Source organism: Cottoperca gobio, chromosome 1 (assembly GCF_900634415.1).
Source record: "Cottoperca gobio chromosome 1, fCotGob3.1, whole genome shotgun sequence".
Lineage (NCBI taxonomy): Eukaryota > Metazoa > Chordata > Actinopteri > Perciformes > Bovichtidae > Cottoperca > Cottoperca gobio.
In genome coordinates, this window is record NC_041355.1 from 18,388,344 (window position 1) to 18,402,238 (window position 13,895).

At 43.7% G+C, this 13,895-nt stretch overlaps 1 protein-coding gene across 1 annotated transcript in view; it reads left to right on the top strand.

The window, feature by feature from the left end:
* Positions 1-2,125: 2,125 nt before the first annotated feature.
* The window catches only part of LOC115007759 (B-cell lymphoma/leukemia 11A-like), a 35,436-nt gene continuing 23,666 nt past the window's right edge, over positions 2,126-13,895 (top strand). The window contains exons 1-2 of the mRNA XM_029430726.1: positions 2,126-2,347; positions 4,845-5,237. Of these exons, the coding sequence (XP_029286586.1) occupies positions 2,293-2,347; positions 4,845-5,237 (448 nt within the window). The 5' untranslated portion in view covers positions 2,126-2,292. The remainder of the gene's footprint in view (positions 2,348-4,844; positions 5,238-13,895) is intronic.

Genomic DNA, 13,895 nt, shown 5'->3' on the forward strand with positions numbered 1-13,895 from the left:
CTAATATGAAACGTGGGTTCTGTGAATAATCTTTCCTGACTGTCGTTTATGTAAATTATAGGGAGCTTTTGTAGCCGACATGTGACTAATGTTGCTCAAATTCCATCTGTTATAACTTCATTTAATACATTTGTGATATGAATCCAAACAGATATAAAAAAGAAAAAGATACTTTATTCAGGTTATTTTCAATATTTGTGTGATTTATACAACTATAACAAAGAGGCCCAGCTGAGCCTTGCTTCAGGTTAGCTGCTATCTGACATTCATTGTTTAAGCTAAGTTGACTGCTGAGGTTCCATTACACAGAAGTTATTAGCCTATGGTTTAGTGCAGCCACACTTCATTGATGCATTAATCCTCAGTGTGTCCCTGAAGGATGAAAACATTTAGCTGTTTTTTTCCTCTTATGCTTTAAGTAAGATACACATTATGCATCGTAGCTTCTGCCAAAACCACAATCAAAACAGCGGTAGGATTGCAAGATATATTGAAATGATTTTGTCATAATTAGTTTACTCTTTCGGCTCTCGGTTTTAAATGTCACATAATTTGTCTGGTTGCATGTGATTGTAAATCCGGACGACTTCACTGCTGGTGCTCTTGTACAGTTAAGGCTATAAAAATCACAATAAAACTATAAAATCCTTAACAGAGACGCTCAATCATTTGATATATTCTATATAAAATACCACACCACTATAACAGAGTATTACAGTGCAGTAACGTTTCAGCTGTGTGTTTTCTAATGCCCCCATATGGCTTTGAGAGTAAATTATAAGCTTTTATTTTTGTAATCTCAAGTGATTCTCCCGTTGTGCTCTGTTAAGAAATGTGTCCGCTTATCTATCCCATAGACAACTTCTGATGAAAACATAAAGATAAGCAGAGGAAACACATCTCTCTTTCATTTTGAATAAAGACTCAGGTGCATTGTTCTAGCCCAGATAACTGAGTTAACACCTTCAGCACGCTGTTTAATAACATCAAATCTAATTATGTTGGAGCCTTTACCTCAAAAGGCCCTGGATTCTAAATGTCGGCTAAAAACTATTCTTTTGGAAATTATTTTCTTTCTTATTTTTCTTTATTTGCAGTTTGACGAGCCCACAATGGGATCATTTTATATTATCAATATTCATTTGATCTCACTCTCTTGCATTTAGGCCACATGTGTTTACATTTGTGTTTTCAGCCTCTCAAACTTGAAGATTTCCTGCTTTTGTCTGTTTTATATCATATTAAACTGACAAAACCAGAAATGTAAAAGCATCACCTTGGACTTTAAGAAACTGGGATGAACATGTTTCACTATTTCCAGACATGTTATAGACCAAACGATGTATCGATCAATCTTGAAAACAATCGGCAAATTAATCAATAATGATGATTATAGAACGCTTTATTCTCACAATTTAAACAAAAAATAAAAATAAATATACATGTAAATTTCATCATCTCTTCCTGTCATGGCAATACAAAAAACACAATTTAAGTAATAATTATGATGAAATAAAAACACTTTATGCCCCTTCCATGTAAAAATACAATCTCCAGTCGTACACTGTAGACTATTCTTACACAATCACCGAATATTTATTTTTGAACATAAACTATTAAATATGAATGGAGCCGTAAAGCCTGGTTTATCCTCCTGCGCTTCCTACTGCTCCTTTACTTCCTTGGATAACTCTCTCTCTCTCTCACTCTCTCGCTCGCTCTCTCTCTCACTCTCTCGCTCGCTCTCTCTCTCTCTCTCTCTCTCTCTCTCTCTCTCTCTCTCTCTCTCTCTCTCTCTCTCTCTCTCTCTCTCTCTCTTAGCCCAGCCCACTTGATCCCCTCTGTCCATTGGTGTCTTCGGGGTCTCTCCTCTCTCTCTTCCCCCTCCTTCCATAGGTAGTCCATAATGAGTGTCCATTGGTTTTTATTACGGCTTGTCCCCCTCCCACTGGCCGGCTTCGCCCTGCCCATGTTTTCTATGTCTCAGTCCGTCCATCTCCTTACGTTCAAGTTCGCAGGAACGTCACGTCCGCACTTGAACTTGCAGCTCAGGGGGGTATCGCCGTACCCCCATCACTCTCTCTTTGCGAAAAAGTCATGAAGAGGTCCGCACAGGAGCCCGTAGCGCGCGACGCCTCACCCTCTGTGTGATCTGCAGTTAATCTTTTCTTTTCTTTTCTTTTTTCCTATTTGGATGTCAGACGCATCAATGAAGATATTTTATTTGGAGTCTACCTTGTAGGAACGGATTTCCCAATGTGAACTCAGCTTAAAAGCCGCCACTAAAGCAACATGTCTCGCCGCAAGCAAGGCAAACCCCAGCACTTGAGCAAACGGGAGTTTTCGCGTAAGTGGACATTCATTTGACTTAATTTGTCGCTCTCAACGAGCCACCTCTTGTTTTTTCTTACACAGGGCAACTTCCTCGGGGGAATTTGAATAGGTGGCCACGTACGGACACACACACACCGCTGTCCTGAGTGAAATGAGCAAAAAACGCAAACATATCCAAGACTATACGGGTTATCATAAATTGATTATTGGATCATCTGGTGGAAGTTTTCAAACAACGTGACAGCGAGCTTCAACTTCATCGTGTTGTATAACGCAGCCTTCAAGGTTTCTTTCGCCATTAAAGGGCATGCATGAGCTTTATGACCAGAGACCTTTGCCTATATGAATGCAGCCCGATCCTACTACTGCTGCCATTCCGCTCGCAAGTTTTCAGGTGAAGCACATGAAGCGATTCCACCACATCAACGCGCTTGCTTGTTTCTGCTGTTAGGATATATTTACAGAGGTTTGAGCTGGTTTGGACACAGGGAAGTGGTGTTTACATGCCCACTTGACCACAGCGCAGCGGAGACCTCGTGTGCGTTATAGACGGAATATAGTTGCTGTGTCACAAATTCTGCACAGCTGCTGCTTCAAAATCATGTTTTTAATGAGCAGTATATTGTCATTTACAAATAGGTGTTGTATTAAATGCAGGCGAATCTCCGTGCGCGATATTGTTGTGCAACTATAGGGAGAGGAAACCAGGGAAGTGGTTTTTACGCGCGTGTGTGATAACATTGCAATGCAATCGATTGAGATTGCATGATAGGATTTTCGCGTTTTATATTTGCTGGTGAATTATTTCCCCACAATCCGTCTGATAACAAGCAGGAACTGCTTTATTCATTCCCTCTCACAGTGAATCGCGGAGACGTCTCCACATATATTTAAAGTTCTAAGTGGAGATCAGGAGCCCGTGTGTTCATTTTCTTCCTAATTATTTGTGTCGTAAATGTGTCTCTGCATGTTGCTTTCCCATTTCGCTGGAAACCAATTATGCTCTCGCAACATGCATGCCTTCATTTGAGGGGGTAATTGTCAAAAGGTTCGCCAGTGGGGGGCGCAATATGATTGTAGTCCCGTGAATAGGCCACTTATATGAGCTTGAACTTGATCCACTTTATCCCTGCTGCTGCTTGACCAGGCGCATGCAGAGGATGGTTTTAGCAGAAATGAGTGAATTTCTTATTTGATGTTCCTGTGTGTGGGCTCTAAAGGTGGAAAGTGAAATGTTCTAAATATCCAAAGAGGATGCAGAGGTTTCAGTAAACCTATATAATTCCTAAATTCAGCTCTGACCCAGATCTTTTGAGTTCATTTAAATTGCCCTAAGAACTATGTTTTTGTTTATTCATATTATTTGAACAACAAAATACTCAAGACTTCATTTGCATAATATTGTTTTGGGGCCAATGGTGAGCTGTCACATAGCAAAGGAATACTTTATTACATATTTATAAAGGCACAAAGAAATACCTACATTCTTGATACAGTTTTTTACTTTTTTACTCCATATGAACATGAACAAGAAATCCCATGAAATTAAATTATCGATCCACGGTTAAAGCAGGGAGTCACAGAGATCTGAAATGGCAAACGAAGAGGCTTAATGATTGTCCTATGAAACAGACCCACTCTTGTCGCCCAGTGGGAAACCTAAACTACTTTAAATTCTGCCGCAGTCAGATGTCTGAAAAAAGGATTATATTTTTAGTTTTCAAAGTTATTCACATCACTCTTGCGTTGCATCAAAATGAGATGATTTGGTTTGAAGAAAATCTTTCCACCTAACCCAGCCTCACACACCACTATGTCCGTGGCATAAGCTGGTTAAGATAAGCTCCAGTAAAATAGGGACGAATTCTCTCATCTTTAATGCAGTCGAACATGCAGGTAACAGGGCCTATCCTGCATAGTCCCTCATCACCTTCTCGTCTGACCCGACACGGAATTAAAGGTTGAACCAGGCGGCAAGAATTCATCACATCTTATCTCAACATCCCAGTCGGGGGGCCCAATGTCGTTTACCGCGTGGCTAGATTACTTCTTTTAAAATGCTCTCTTCTCTCTCTCTGCCGGTACTTCAGGGACCTACTCCACATCCAACCCCTCAATGTCTAACCTTGGTTCACGAGATCCCAGCACTTTTAACGAAATGGGGTCCAATCATCTTGAACTCAAATTAGAATCTATTTTTTGATTCTCAGAGGTGTTAGGTTCATTAAAAAAGCGAGATTGGCAGCACAATAAAGAGGGTCAAGCAACTTAATCGCTTGGCTGCTGCCTGCGAGCTGAACATGTCAGTCCTTATCGAAGTAGTGTGTGTGCTCCTTTCTTTCTTTCTTTTCTAAAAATATATATTTTACAACCTGACCTTATTCCTGTAGATGTGCTTAATTATTGTAGCAATGCAAGTCTCACTCATGTGTTTTTCCTTTGCCTCTCCTGACACATTTGTTTACCAGCTCTCTCTGAACTGTATCTCACAATCTTGTTCTCCCGTCCAGCTGAACCGCTGTCAGGTGTTTTACCAGAAGAAGACTCTCAGTACTCCCCTAGGCTGGGTTTGGCTCAGGGTGAGCCCCTAAAAGGGGACCAGGACCTGCTGACCTGCGGCCAGTGCCACTCCCGCTTCCCCCTGGCTGACATCCTGCTGTTCATCGAACACAAACGGAGGCAGTGCCACGGGAGCCTCTGTATGGACAAACCTCTGGACAGGCCTCCGTCCTCCCCGCTCGCCTCGCCCCTCTCCACGTCCTCATCGCACTTGCGGACCCACCATCAGCACCCTCGTAGGGCGCGACACTCTGTGGAGGTGGCCGCTCAGGCGTCGCCGCGGGATGAGGATTGTTTATCTGCACCCTTGCAAGGAATAATCCCAAAGCAGGAGAATATCACAGGTAAACACAGTGGGAGCTTAAAATGGCTGCCACGTAAGAGTAAACAAATGAGCAGGGAAAACAAATGTGTAAAGGTGTGGAGTTCATAGAGAGTTTATTTCAAAAGGGAACAAATTCTTTTTTTTGCTTCTGGTAGAAAGGATGTATCCAATCTGCTTAACCAAAGTGTGAAATATCTGCCGCTCCCTCAGCTGCTCATGAAGCTCAAAATGATTGTGAGAAATGGAAACATTTTTCAGACAGTGAAAAAGAGACACATAGAAAAAAGAAACAGATTATGAGCGAGAGAGAGAGAGAGAGAGAGAGAGAGAGAGAGAGAGAGAGAGAGAGAGAGAGAGAAGAGAGAGAGAGAGAGAGAGAGAGAGATGTTTTGTTGCTGCTTCACAGATGTGCTCAGATCCTTGGGCCTCCAAAGTCTCTCTTATGTGGCGGTGAGAGATGTATCTCTATCCCTCCCTGGCTTATTACACCGCCATATCTCCCGTTGCCTCAAATATGCGCCTGTGAAGGCTCACCCTGATGCTAAAATTAAAAAGAGATAGGGAAGAATGTAATTATGCCGAAGTGTCAAGGAAGAAGCGTTTATTTGAGGAACCCTACAGCCACTAATTGTCAGTGTTTTTCTTGATTTGAGTAATTAAGGACTTCATAAGGCGGCTGGTCGGTTTGTTGTTTGTCCACCGGGTCTAAATGAGGCTGTAGTGAAAACATGAGTGGCTGTGCAAACAAGCGTGGATCCCTCATGACTGGCGTTACAGAGCGGGGTTTGATTTTAACAGAGGCGATATCGTGTGCCGGATTGGGATGATTGTCTGGGCAGATTTAATTTGAAGCCAATTCAGGCTAAATGCCGGGAGAGTAGCACTCAATAATGTCCACTACTGTACTGTATCAGGCAGCGCTGCAGCTTTGTAAAGGCACCACTGTTATCTGTTGTTAGCTAGTCAGCCCACTGTCACACAGAATGACCACTGTTCATTAGTGTGCAGTTTGTTAAACATCTGCCTGCCCAGTGTATGAGCACACACACACACACACACACACACACACACACACACACACACACACACCCACACACACACACACACGCGAGCGCGCACGGACACGAACATGCGCACGGACACGTCCAACATGCCTCTTGGCCCTATCAGCTGTTTGAACATGCTTTTCTTTGCTCATTTAGATCATGCAGTGGAGTTCACATGATATCATAAGGTCACTACCATTGTGAGCACAGCTTTATTTATAGTCCTTAAGTCTCTTGGCATTGTGTAACTCTTTAAGCTTTGCTTGATGGCGTAATGAATGGATTCATTTGGTAATACATAGAGTAAGGCTTTGCCCTGTCGTGACATTTCCTTGTTTAAAAGAGGTAGAAAACAGGAGTGTGCGAGGTTACTATAGGGGAGGGGGGGTGATGTATTCACGTAAGAACCCTGATTCTTATCTTCTCAGATTCTGATTTGATTCACAACTTCCAAAAATGTATTTCTTAAAAACTTTACTTTTTGTACAAAATAATCTCGATATTACCACATTAATCCTACACACCAAGACAAAGTTGTGTTCTTGTTATTGTGCACACAATACCAGTTTTACAGAAATAGGAAAGTTTCTTAACTTGAACTTGTTCTCCTTGAAGTTACTGACAGTTGAGATGTAATGAAAACCTTTCAGGAGAAAGTGTTTATTTATGCGAGTTAAGCATGAATACATGTTACCTTTTGTTGTAGGTCTGCCTTTGTGTGTTTACACTATTGCAAACACTTGATGTAACTTTTTCAAATATAAAAACTCCATAATCTTATACACTTACACACATCTTATATACTCTGCTTTACATCATTTTCTTACGTACATCCTGAAATGAACAAGCCTACGCACTGAATCGAGAATTGATTTTGAAGCAGGAATTGTTTTGAATCGAGAATCGAAATTGAATCGTGAGACACCGAAAGATTCACACCCCTCGTGTGATGTCAATGTTACAGACAAGGAAAAAGGATAAACCTGCAACAGATTTGGGGTAAAAGAGAAGATGCAGCCACACTGCAGGATATACTTCACATCAGTCGCATGTGCAGAACCCCCCCCCCCCCCACACCTCTGTTTTTTGTGTCCAAGATTGATGGATACAGACTGGCAGTGCCAGCGCACCACCCCATGCCCCATATGCTAGCTGCCATGTTGTCTCACCCTGCTCAGTTAGACGCTGACACTGAGATGAGGCATCTCAACACGTACTGTCCCTGCTACACACTGTCTCGCTGCCACACTGACTGCATGTCCAGTTTATTCCAGGGGAGTGTATTATATGTTCCACCATTAAAGATTGATTGTATCCCGCTGCACTGCATATACACTCAAATGAATGTGACCCTTCCACTCCCCCACCCTCCTCATGAAATGTCATTTGGCGGATATGGATTTCTGTATGGACAGCAGTGTATACAGGCAAGGGCTCGGGCTAGGTTTAGGATAGGGCTGCAACCGATGATTATTTTCATTATCGATTGATCGTTTGGTCTATAAAATGTCATAAAACAGGGTTAAATGTCCAGTTTCTCAAAGTCCAAAGTGATATCTTTTAATGTCAGTCCAAAACCGAAAGATAATCAGTTTATTATAATATATAACAGAGAAAAGCAGGAAATCTCAATTTTTGAGAGGCTGAAAACGGAATTTTCTGCCATTTTTGCTTGAAAAATGACTTTAATGTTTGATCGATCATCAAAAAAACATGGCGATTAATTTTCTGTTGATCGCATTATTGATTAATCGACTAATCGTTGCAGCTCTAGTTTAGGGAATACGCTGCTGGGCTAAAGGATCTGACAGCCAGGATGGTTGAACTTGGAGGTGGAGGTGGAGGGGGAGGGGCGGTGGGGGGGGGGGGGCCGTTGTCTGTAATACCCCCAGAGCTGGAGATGAGGCTGTGCCTCTCGGTCTCCGTCTTTGGGACAGCTGAGGCCGTCTGGGAGTCTCATGGCTGCAGCTGGGGCTGGGGTCTGCAGTCTGGAGCTGTGGGCCGTTAGGAGAGGGCAGAGCAGCCTGCGTGCCATCATTTGCATGATAAACAATTTAAGATATGCATAGGGACACCGTCGCTTGTCTCCAGATTATGGATGGCCCAGAAAAAGAGCAGATGACGGTTTCTCACACAAACTATGTGACCGCAGTGTAGTGTAAAAGTGGATTTATGGGATATAATCACTATTAAGCTGGCGTGCTGGTGAAGTGGATTCATAGTTTTTATTTACACTCATTATTCCACGGACAGAATTGTTATCAGTGCAATAAATGATTGTTTTGGTCTTCCAACGTTGAGTAATTGGAGCAAGAGGCTTTTCATTGTTATGATTTAAGACGCACTATATAAGCTTTATCATGTCCTATTTACCATAATTAGTATTTTTACAAAATAGTTTCTCTTCACTTAATTTTACGACTGTGGTTCCACATTCTTGTGCTCGTATTGCTACATTACTCTGGCTTGTATTTATACATCCCAGCATTAGCACCAGTGTAGCCATGTGTGTTAATGAGGCCATTGTAGCCGCTCCAATCGACCACTATCTCACACTTCTGCCTCTTTTCTAGTGCGTTGCCTCTATTGTAACCTGGACTCTGAATCAATACTGAGTTAATTATGGCAGCCACCTTTTCCCCCTTTTTGCCTCTATGAGGAGGAAAACATTCAAACAGCCGAGCGGTATTTCTCGTAACACCTCTCTCTAGCTGTACTGTGTCTTCATGCAGCAGCTTGCCTGACCTGTTTGTCCCTGTGTGTTGTGGAGACAAAGGTATTTAGCAGGCTCTGTGTTGGCACTGTGCCACCTTTCTCCAACCCCCCCCACACACACACACTCCCTCATAAGCGCACACATATACACACTGAGTATCTGTCAGGCAGAACTGGGGGGGCTGGGCAGTGCATGTGGAGTATGTGTGTGTGAGTGGCGGGGGGCGAGAGGCTTCTTGGTAGTGATATCTTTTTCCAGTGTGTATCTGCGTGCGATGCGAGTCCACATGCAGTGTGTGTGCCTTTGTTTCGGTTATCACTTTAATTGATACTGAAAAGGCGCAGATGCATGCTATTGTAATTATTGGACACCGGCTAATATTATCAACATAAGCACTCCATTGTCTGTGAAAAACTGACTCTAATTTGATCCTACAGTTGCTCTGGGCTCTGATAAAAACCAGGGACTATTTTTGGATGTGGGCTCCACTAAGTTTTAATGAAGGTGAACAGGAATGGTTTTTAGGATGAATTTTTCATAGAGGACCTTTTTTGTATTCCGAAGCCAAACTTTAAACACCCACAAATGTTTGTCGGCGGAGCTTTGTTGTTGGATTGAGTGTTACTGGCTCTGGCTGCATTCAAGTGAAGTCTAGTGGATGTTTACATGTCGAGTGCGGACGCGGTGTTAAAGTAATGTATGTGCATATATGTGCACGTGTTTCAGTGTGGTTTTGACCACTTAAACTGTTTATAGCTTTCTGTGTGTGTGTGTGTGTGAAAAAGAGTGTGTGTCGGGCTGTTTGTTAAAGCTTTACTACTCTGGGCGTGCAGGCTGAACATGAAAGGGTCTTTGACTTGGCAAGCCTCGCCTGAGGACACCCCTCTGTGGACCATGCCAGGCCAGACTTGGCACAGAGCGCTGGGCCTGAGGGACGGGCTAGGCCTAAATGTGTGTGTGTGTGTCTGTGTGTGTGTGTGTGTGTGTGTGAGACAGAGGTAAAGGAGGTGTGTTAAAGCAATGTTTTGTGGGTTTAGGAAGTAGGACTTATGGTGAGGTGGCTGCTATGTGTGTGACTGACAGTGGGAGTGAGTGTGTGTACTTAAGGGTAGGTATGTGTGTGTGCTGTCCTCAGGGCTCCTGGCTTGGGCTTCCTGTGTCTCTGTTTGTCTTCTAACAACCCCGGTACGACAGCCTCAGGCCATTCAGGTGGAGGCTAGTTCAAGTATGCGATACACACACACACACACACACAGACACACAGACACAAACATGCAGACAAAAAGAGGCTTACACAAATGCATGCACCCAGCCACAAATGTACACAGACACACCTGTTTTATGGACACAACAATGCCCCCAATGCAGTGTAAACCCCCTCCCGTGAACCTGTGTTTTGTCTGTAATAAATGTGTTGTGGCAGAGGCCCCATGACGTGTCGTGAGTTGATGAGATCTGTCAGAAACATATGATACTTATTTCAGCCCCCTCCCCTCCGTTTTCCCTCTCTGTGTCTTTTTCCCTCTCTCTCCTTTCGTTTTCTGTCTGTCTCTCTATCTCTTTCTCTCCCTCCCTCTCTCCCTCCCTCTCTCTCCACGCATCGCTCCAGTAGTTTGTCTCGAGGGACTGGAAACTGTAGTTTTGGCTACATTAGCGTGTCTGCATCTCTTAAAGGCTTCCAACATCCACTCATTCTCACTCTCGCAGATTTGGCTGCAATGCAGGCCAGAAGACACACACACACACACACACACACACACACACACACACACACACACACACACACACACACACACACACACACACACACACACACACTCTGCCTCTCTCTATCCCCTTTACCTACTGTCAGACGAAGCCATACGACAGAAACAACCTTGTTTATCCATGGCCGCGTCATGCGGGATAAAAAAAAGCATCTTCAGAAATAAGCGTGTCCTGCCGCTGTCCTGTCAATAGCGTGGCAGGCAGTCACATCGCAGGGTCAGGGGTCACCTGACAGCGTCAGGGCCTGTCACGCCAGCCGCCGGCTTCACCACCTGCAGGTTAATGACTTTATTTTTAGACAGAACAGAAACAGAGAAGAAAAAGTGTCTTTGATAACAGCTGTAGCTCAGGAAGTGGCGGAAGAGAACAAAAAGGACAGAAGTGGAAATTTAGGAAGTAGGCAGGTTAGTTTGGGGTTAGAATGGGAACAGATTTTTCATTTTCATTTCTTTCCTAAAGAATCCCCCCTCTTTTACTCAAGGCCTCATTTAGGTCACTGACCCAGATTTTCTTATTTTGTGTCACAAATTTGAAGACTTTCGATTCGAGTTGACAAAACCAATCTACTCGACTCTGATTTTAATACCAATGACTTGTGACTTCACTTGGACTTTAGCCTAAGAACATTTCAAATGTGTTATCTTCCCCAAAGCCCAAAGATTGAAAAGTATGTTATTTAAAAAGTGTGCCACAAATCAATTAATTTTGACACTTACGGTATCCAATCAAGTTGCAGGAGGGAACCATTAAGAACTAAAGTTACGGAAAAAATACAAAAGATCATTTTGTTGCCGTACAAAAATAGCGATCATCAAACAAAACAAAATTGATTTAGAGCACATTAGCACTTCTTAAGGACTCAAAACTCAAAGTTTAGGACTAGGGACTTGACTCCGCAAAACAATGACATGGTCTGACTTCTGCTGTATCGTATTATCACCTCCTGTACCCAGTATGTCAGCTTAACCTGTTCCTGTTGTGGCTGTCGTGTTTAAAACTTTTGTGCTGAAGGACCATTGCTTTGTCTTTCTCACACCCATGGTGATAATGCTAAGGCCATGGCAGAGCCACAGTGAAAAGGGCATCGCGTTAGTCTGAACCCAATGATCCCGGTCACTATCTGTCTCTATAATGTTTCTTCTACTACTATCTGTCCCAGTGCAGGTCCCAGCGCTGGGCTCGGCCTGTCACAAAGTGTGTGTCTTTATGGGTGTGAGTCTATTTGTACCTTTTGTATGTGGCTGGGTGGTCGTCTACAGCTGTGTCTAGTCGGCCTTATCTCCACCAGAGAGATACAGGACAGAGAGGGCCCCTCTGTCTGACGTTACACTTGTGAAAACTCACAGCCCTCTCTTTGTGTGTGTGTGAAAGTTTCCCGAGTGCTTTAGCGTGTCCATGTGCATGCAAACCATGTCTACTTTTTCGTGAATGTATACTAATAGGTTGCCGTATTCCTTGAGGGGTTTGTGTTCAAAAAGCTCATTGCCTCCTAATAGCTCAAGTTACATTTGATCTTAGATTCAAATCCCAAGTCTTTTAAACGATGATCAGAAGATAGGAGGCCTCATTCATTTTTTAAGAGAGTGTTAATTTGGTTATTAGAATCACTTTAGACTATATGGCGAGTGTTGGTGTGCAGTGGTTTGCTTTGCACAAAGGCATGCAGGCACGAGTTGGCACACCAATGAGATCGACACATCACTTATGCACAGATGCACACACACACACACACACACACACACACACACACACACACACACACACACATACTCACACCTCCACTCCATCCATCCCCCCACACCAAACTGACCCCCAACCCTCATCGCACACAGACACACACATGCACACACATTCATAAATGCGCACTCCTGTCCCAGGCACCCTTTACTTTCGCAGGCTGAATCTCACTGATAACATGCTGGCGCCCTCATTTAAATTTGAAGCGCTTCTTTAATCTTCAAAGGCCTGATTGCTTTATGAATATGCATGGACTGAGCTGACTCTCAGTTCATTACCTTGTTGTAAATTCTAATGACCATTAGGGCCCTGCGCGGTAATTGCCAATTGTTTTGCATTTTTGATTAGCCCATTACCGGAGTGCATTCTGAACATGTCTGCCCTGCCTGCCTGCCTGCCAGGCCACGGCAAGAAGCAGAGGGAGGGAGAGATGAGAAGGAGAGAAAAAAGGGAAGAGCATGCATGGGAAGGTAGTGTGAGAGGGTAGTGAAACACGGTAAAGGCAGCGTAATTTCGGATGCTTGGCTGAAAATGTTAGTTTTGTTTAGGGAGGAAAGCGGGCTGAGCTCGAGGGGGATGAAAGACACAATGGGAGAAATGTTGAACTGGATGTTCCCTAAACAAGCTCTGTGCGGCTTGTTTCTGCTGAGCTTGAGTGCAAGAGCTTGTACCTGGATGCATTTGTGTCAGCATGTGTGTTTGTTGACTGTGTGCGCCTGACTCTGTGTACAAGTTTGCGTGCAGTTCCGCAAGTTGGATTTGTGGGGGGGGGGTGGTGTGCTGGGAGCGGCGGGGAGGTTCTGGTAGTGCATCCCAATGCACGCCGTGCCTGGGACTTATGAAAGATTGATGGCTCCTAGCAGAATGGCATCGCCCTTCTACAACTTGATAACATCTAATGGATAATTTAGCGCTCTAAAACCAGCAGGCCGTTTCCCCCCTCTCTAGCAGGCTGGAGAGGACAGCAGCTGCTGGGCTTTTGGGGCTGCTGTGTGTCGGAGAGAGACATGAGGACAAGCAGCAAAAAAAGGGAGTGAAAGAGGGACAGAAAATGCGTGCAAGTGTTTGTGTGACCATGATGTGAGGCTCCCTTCCATGCCTGGAGTGAGCTTGTGGTGTCACATTTGTTAGCCAGGAAACTCTCTGGCCCCTTAACTACATGTACCTTAACTTGTAAATATTCCTGAAATAGACATAGTCAGCGCTGGGTGGGAGAAAGAGCTGGAGTCGTGCAGCAGTTTGTCTGCCCAGGACATAGCATGATTTCTGGAACTGTTCCAGCGTTGGTCGAGTAGAAAACAAACAAACAAAAACATTCAATACAATTGTATTAAGGATTTAAGACATCTAAAATGAATAATTTGACAACATTCTTCTCCACCACAGGAACCATGACATTGCCCTGAACAAC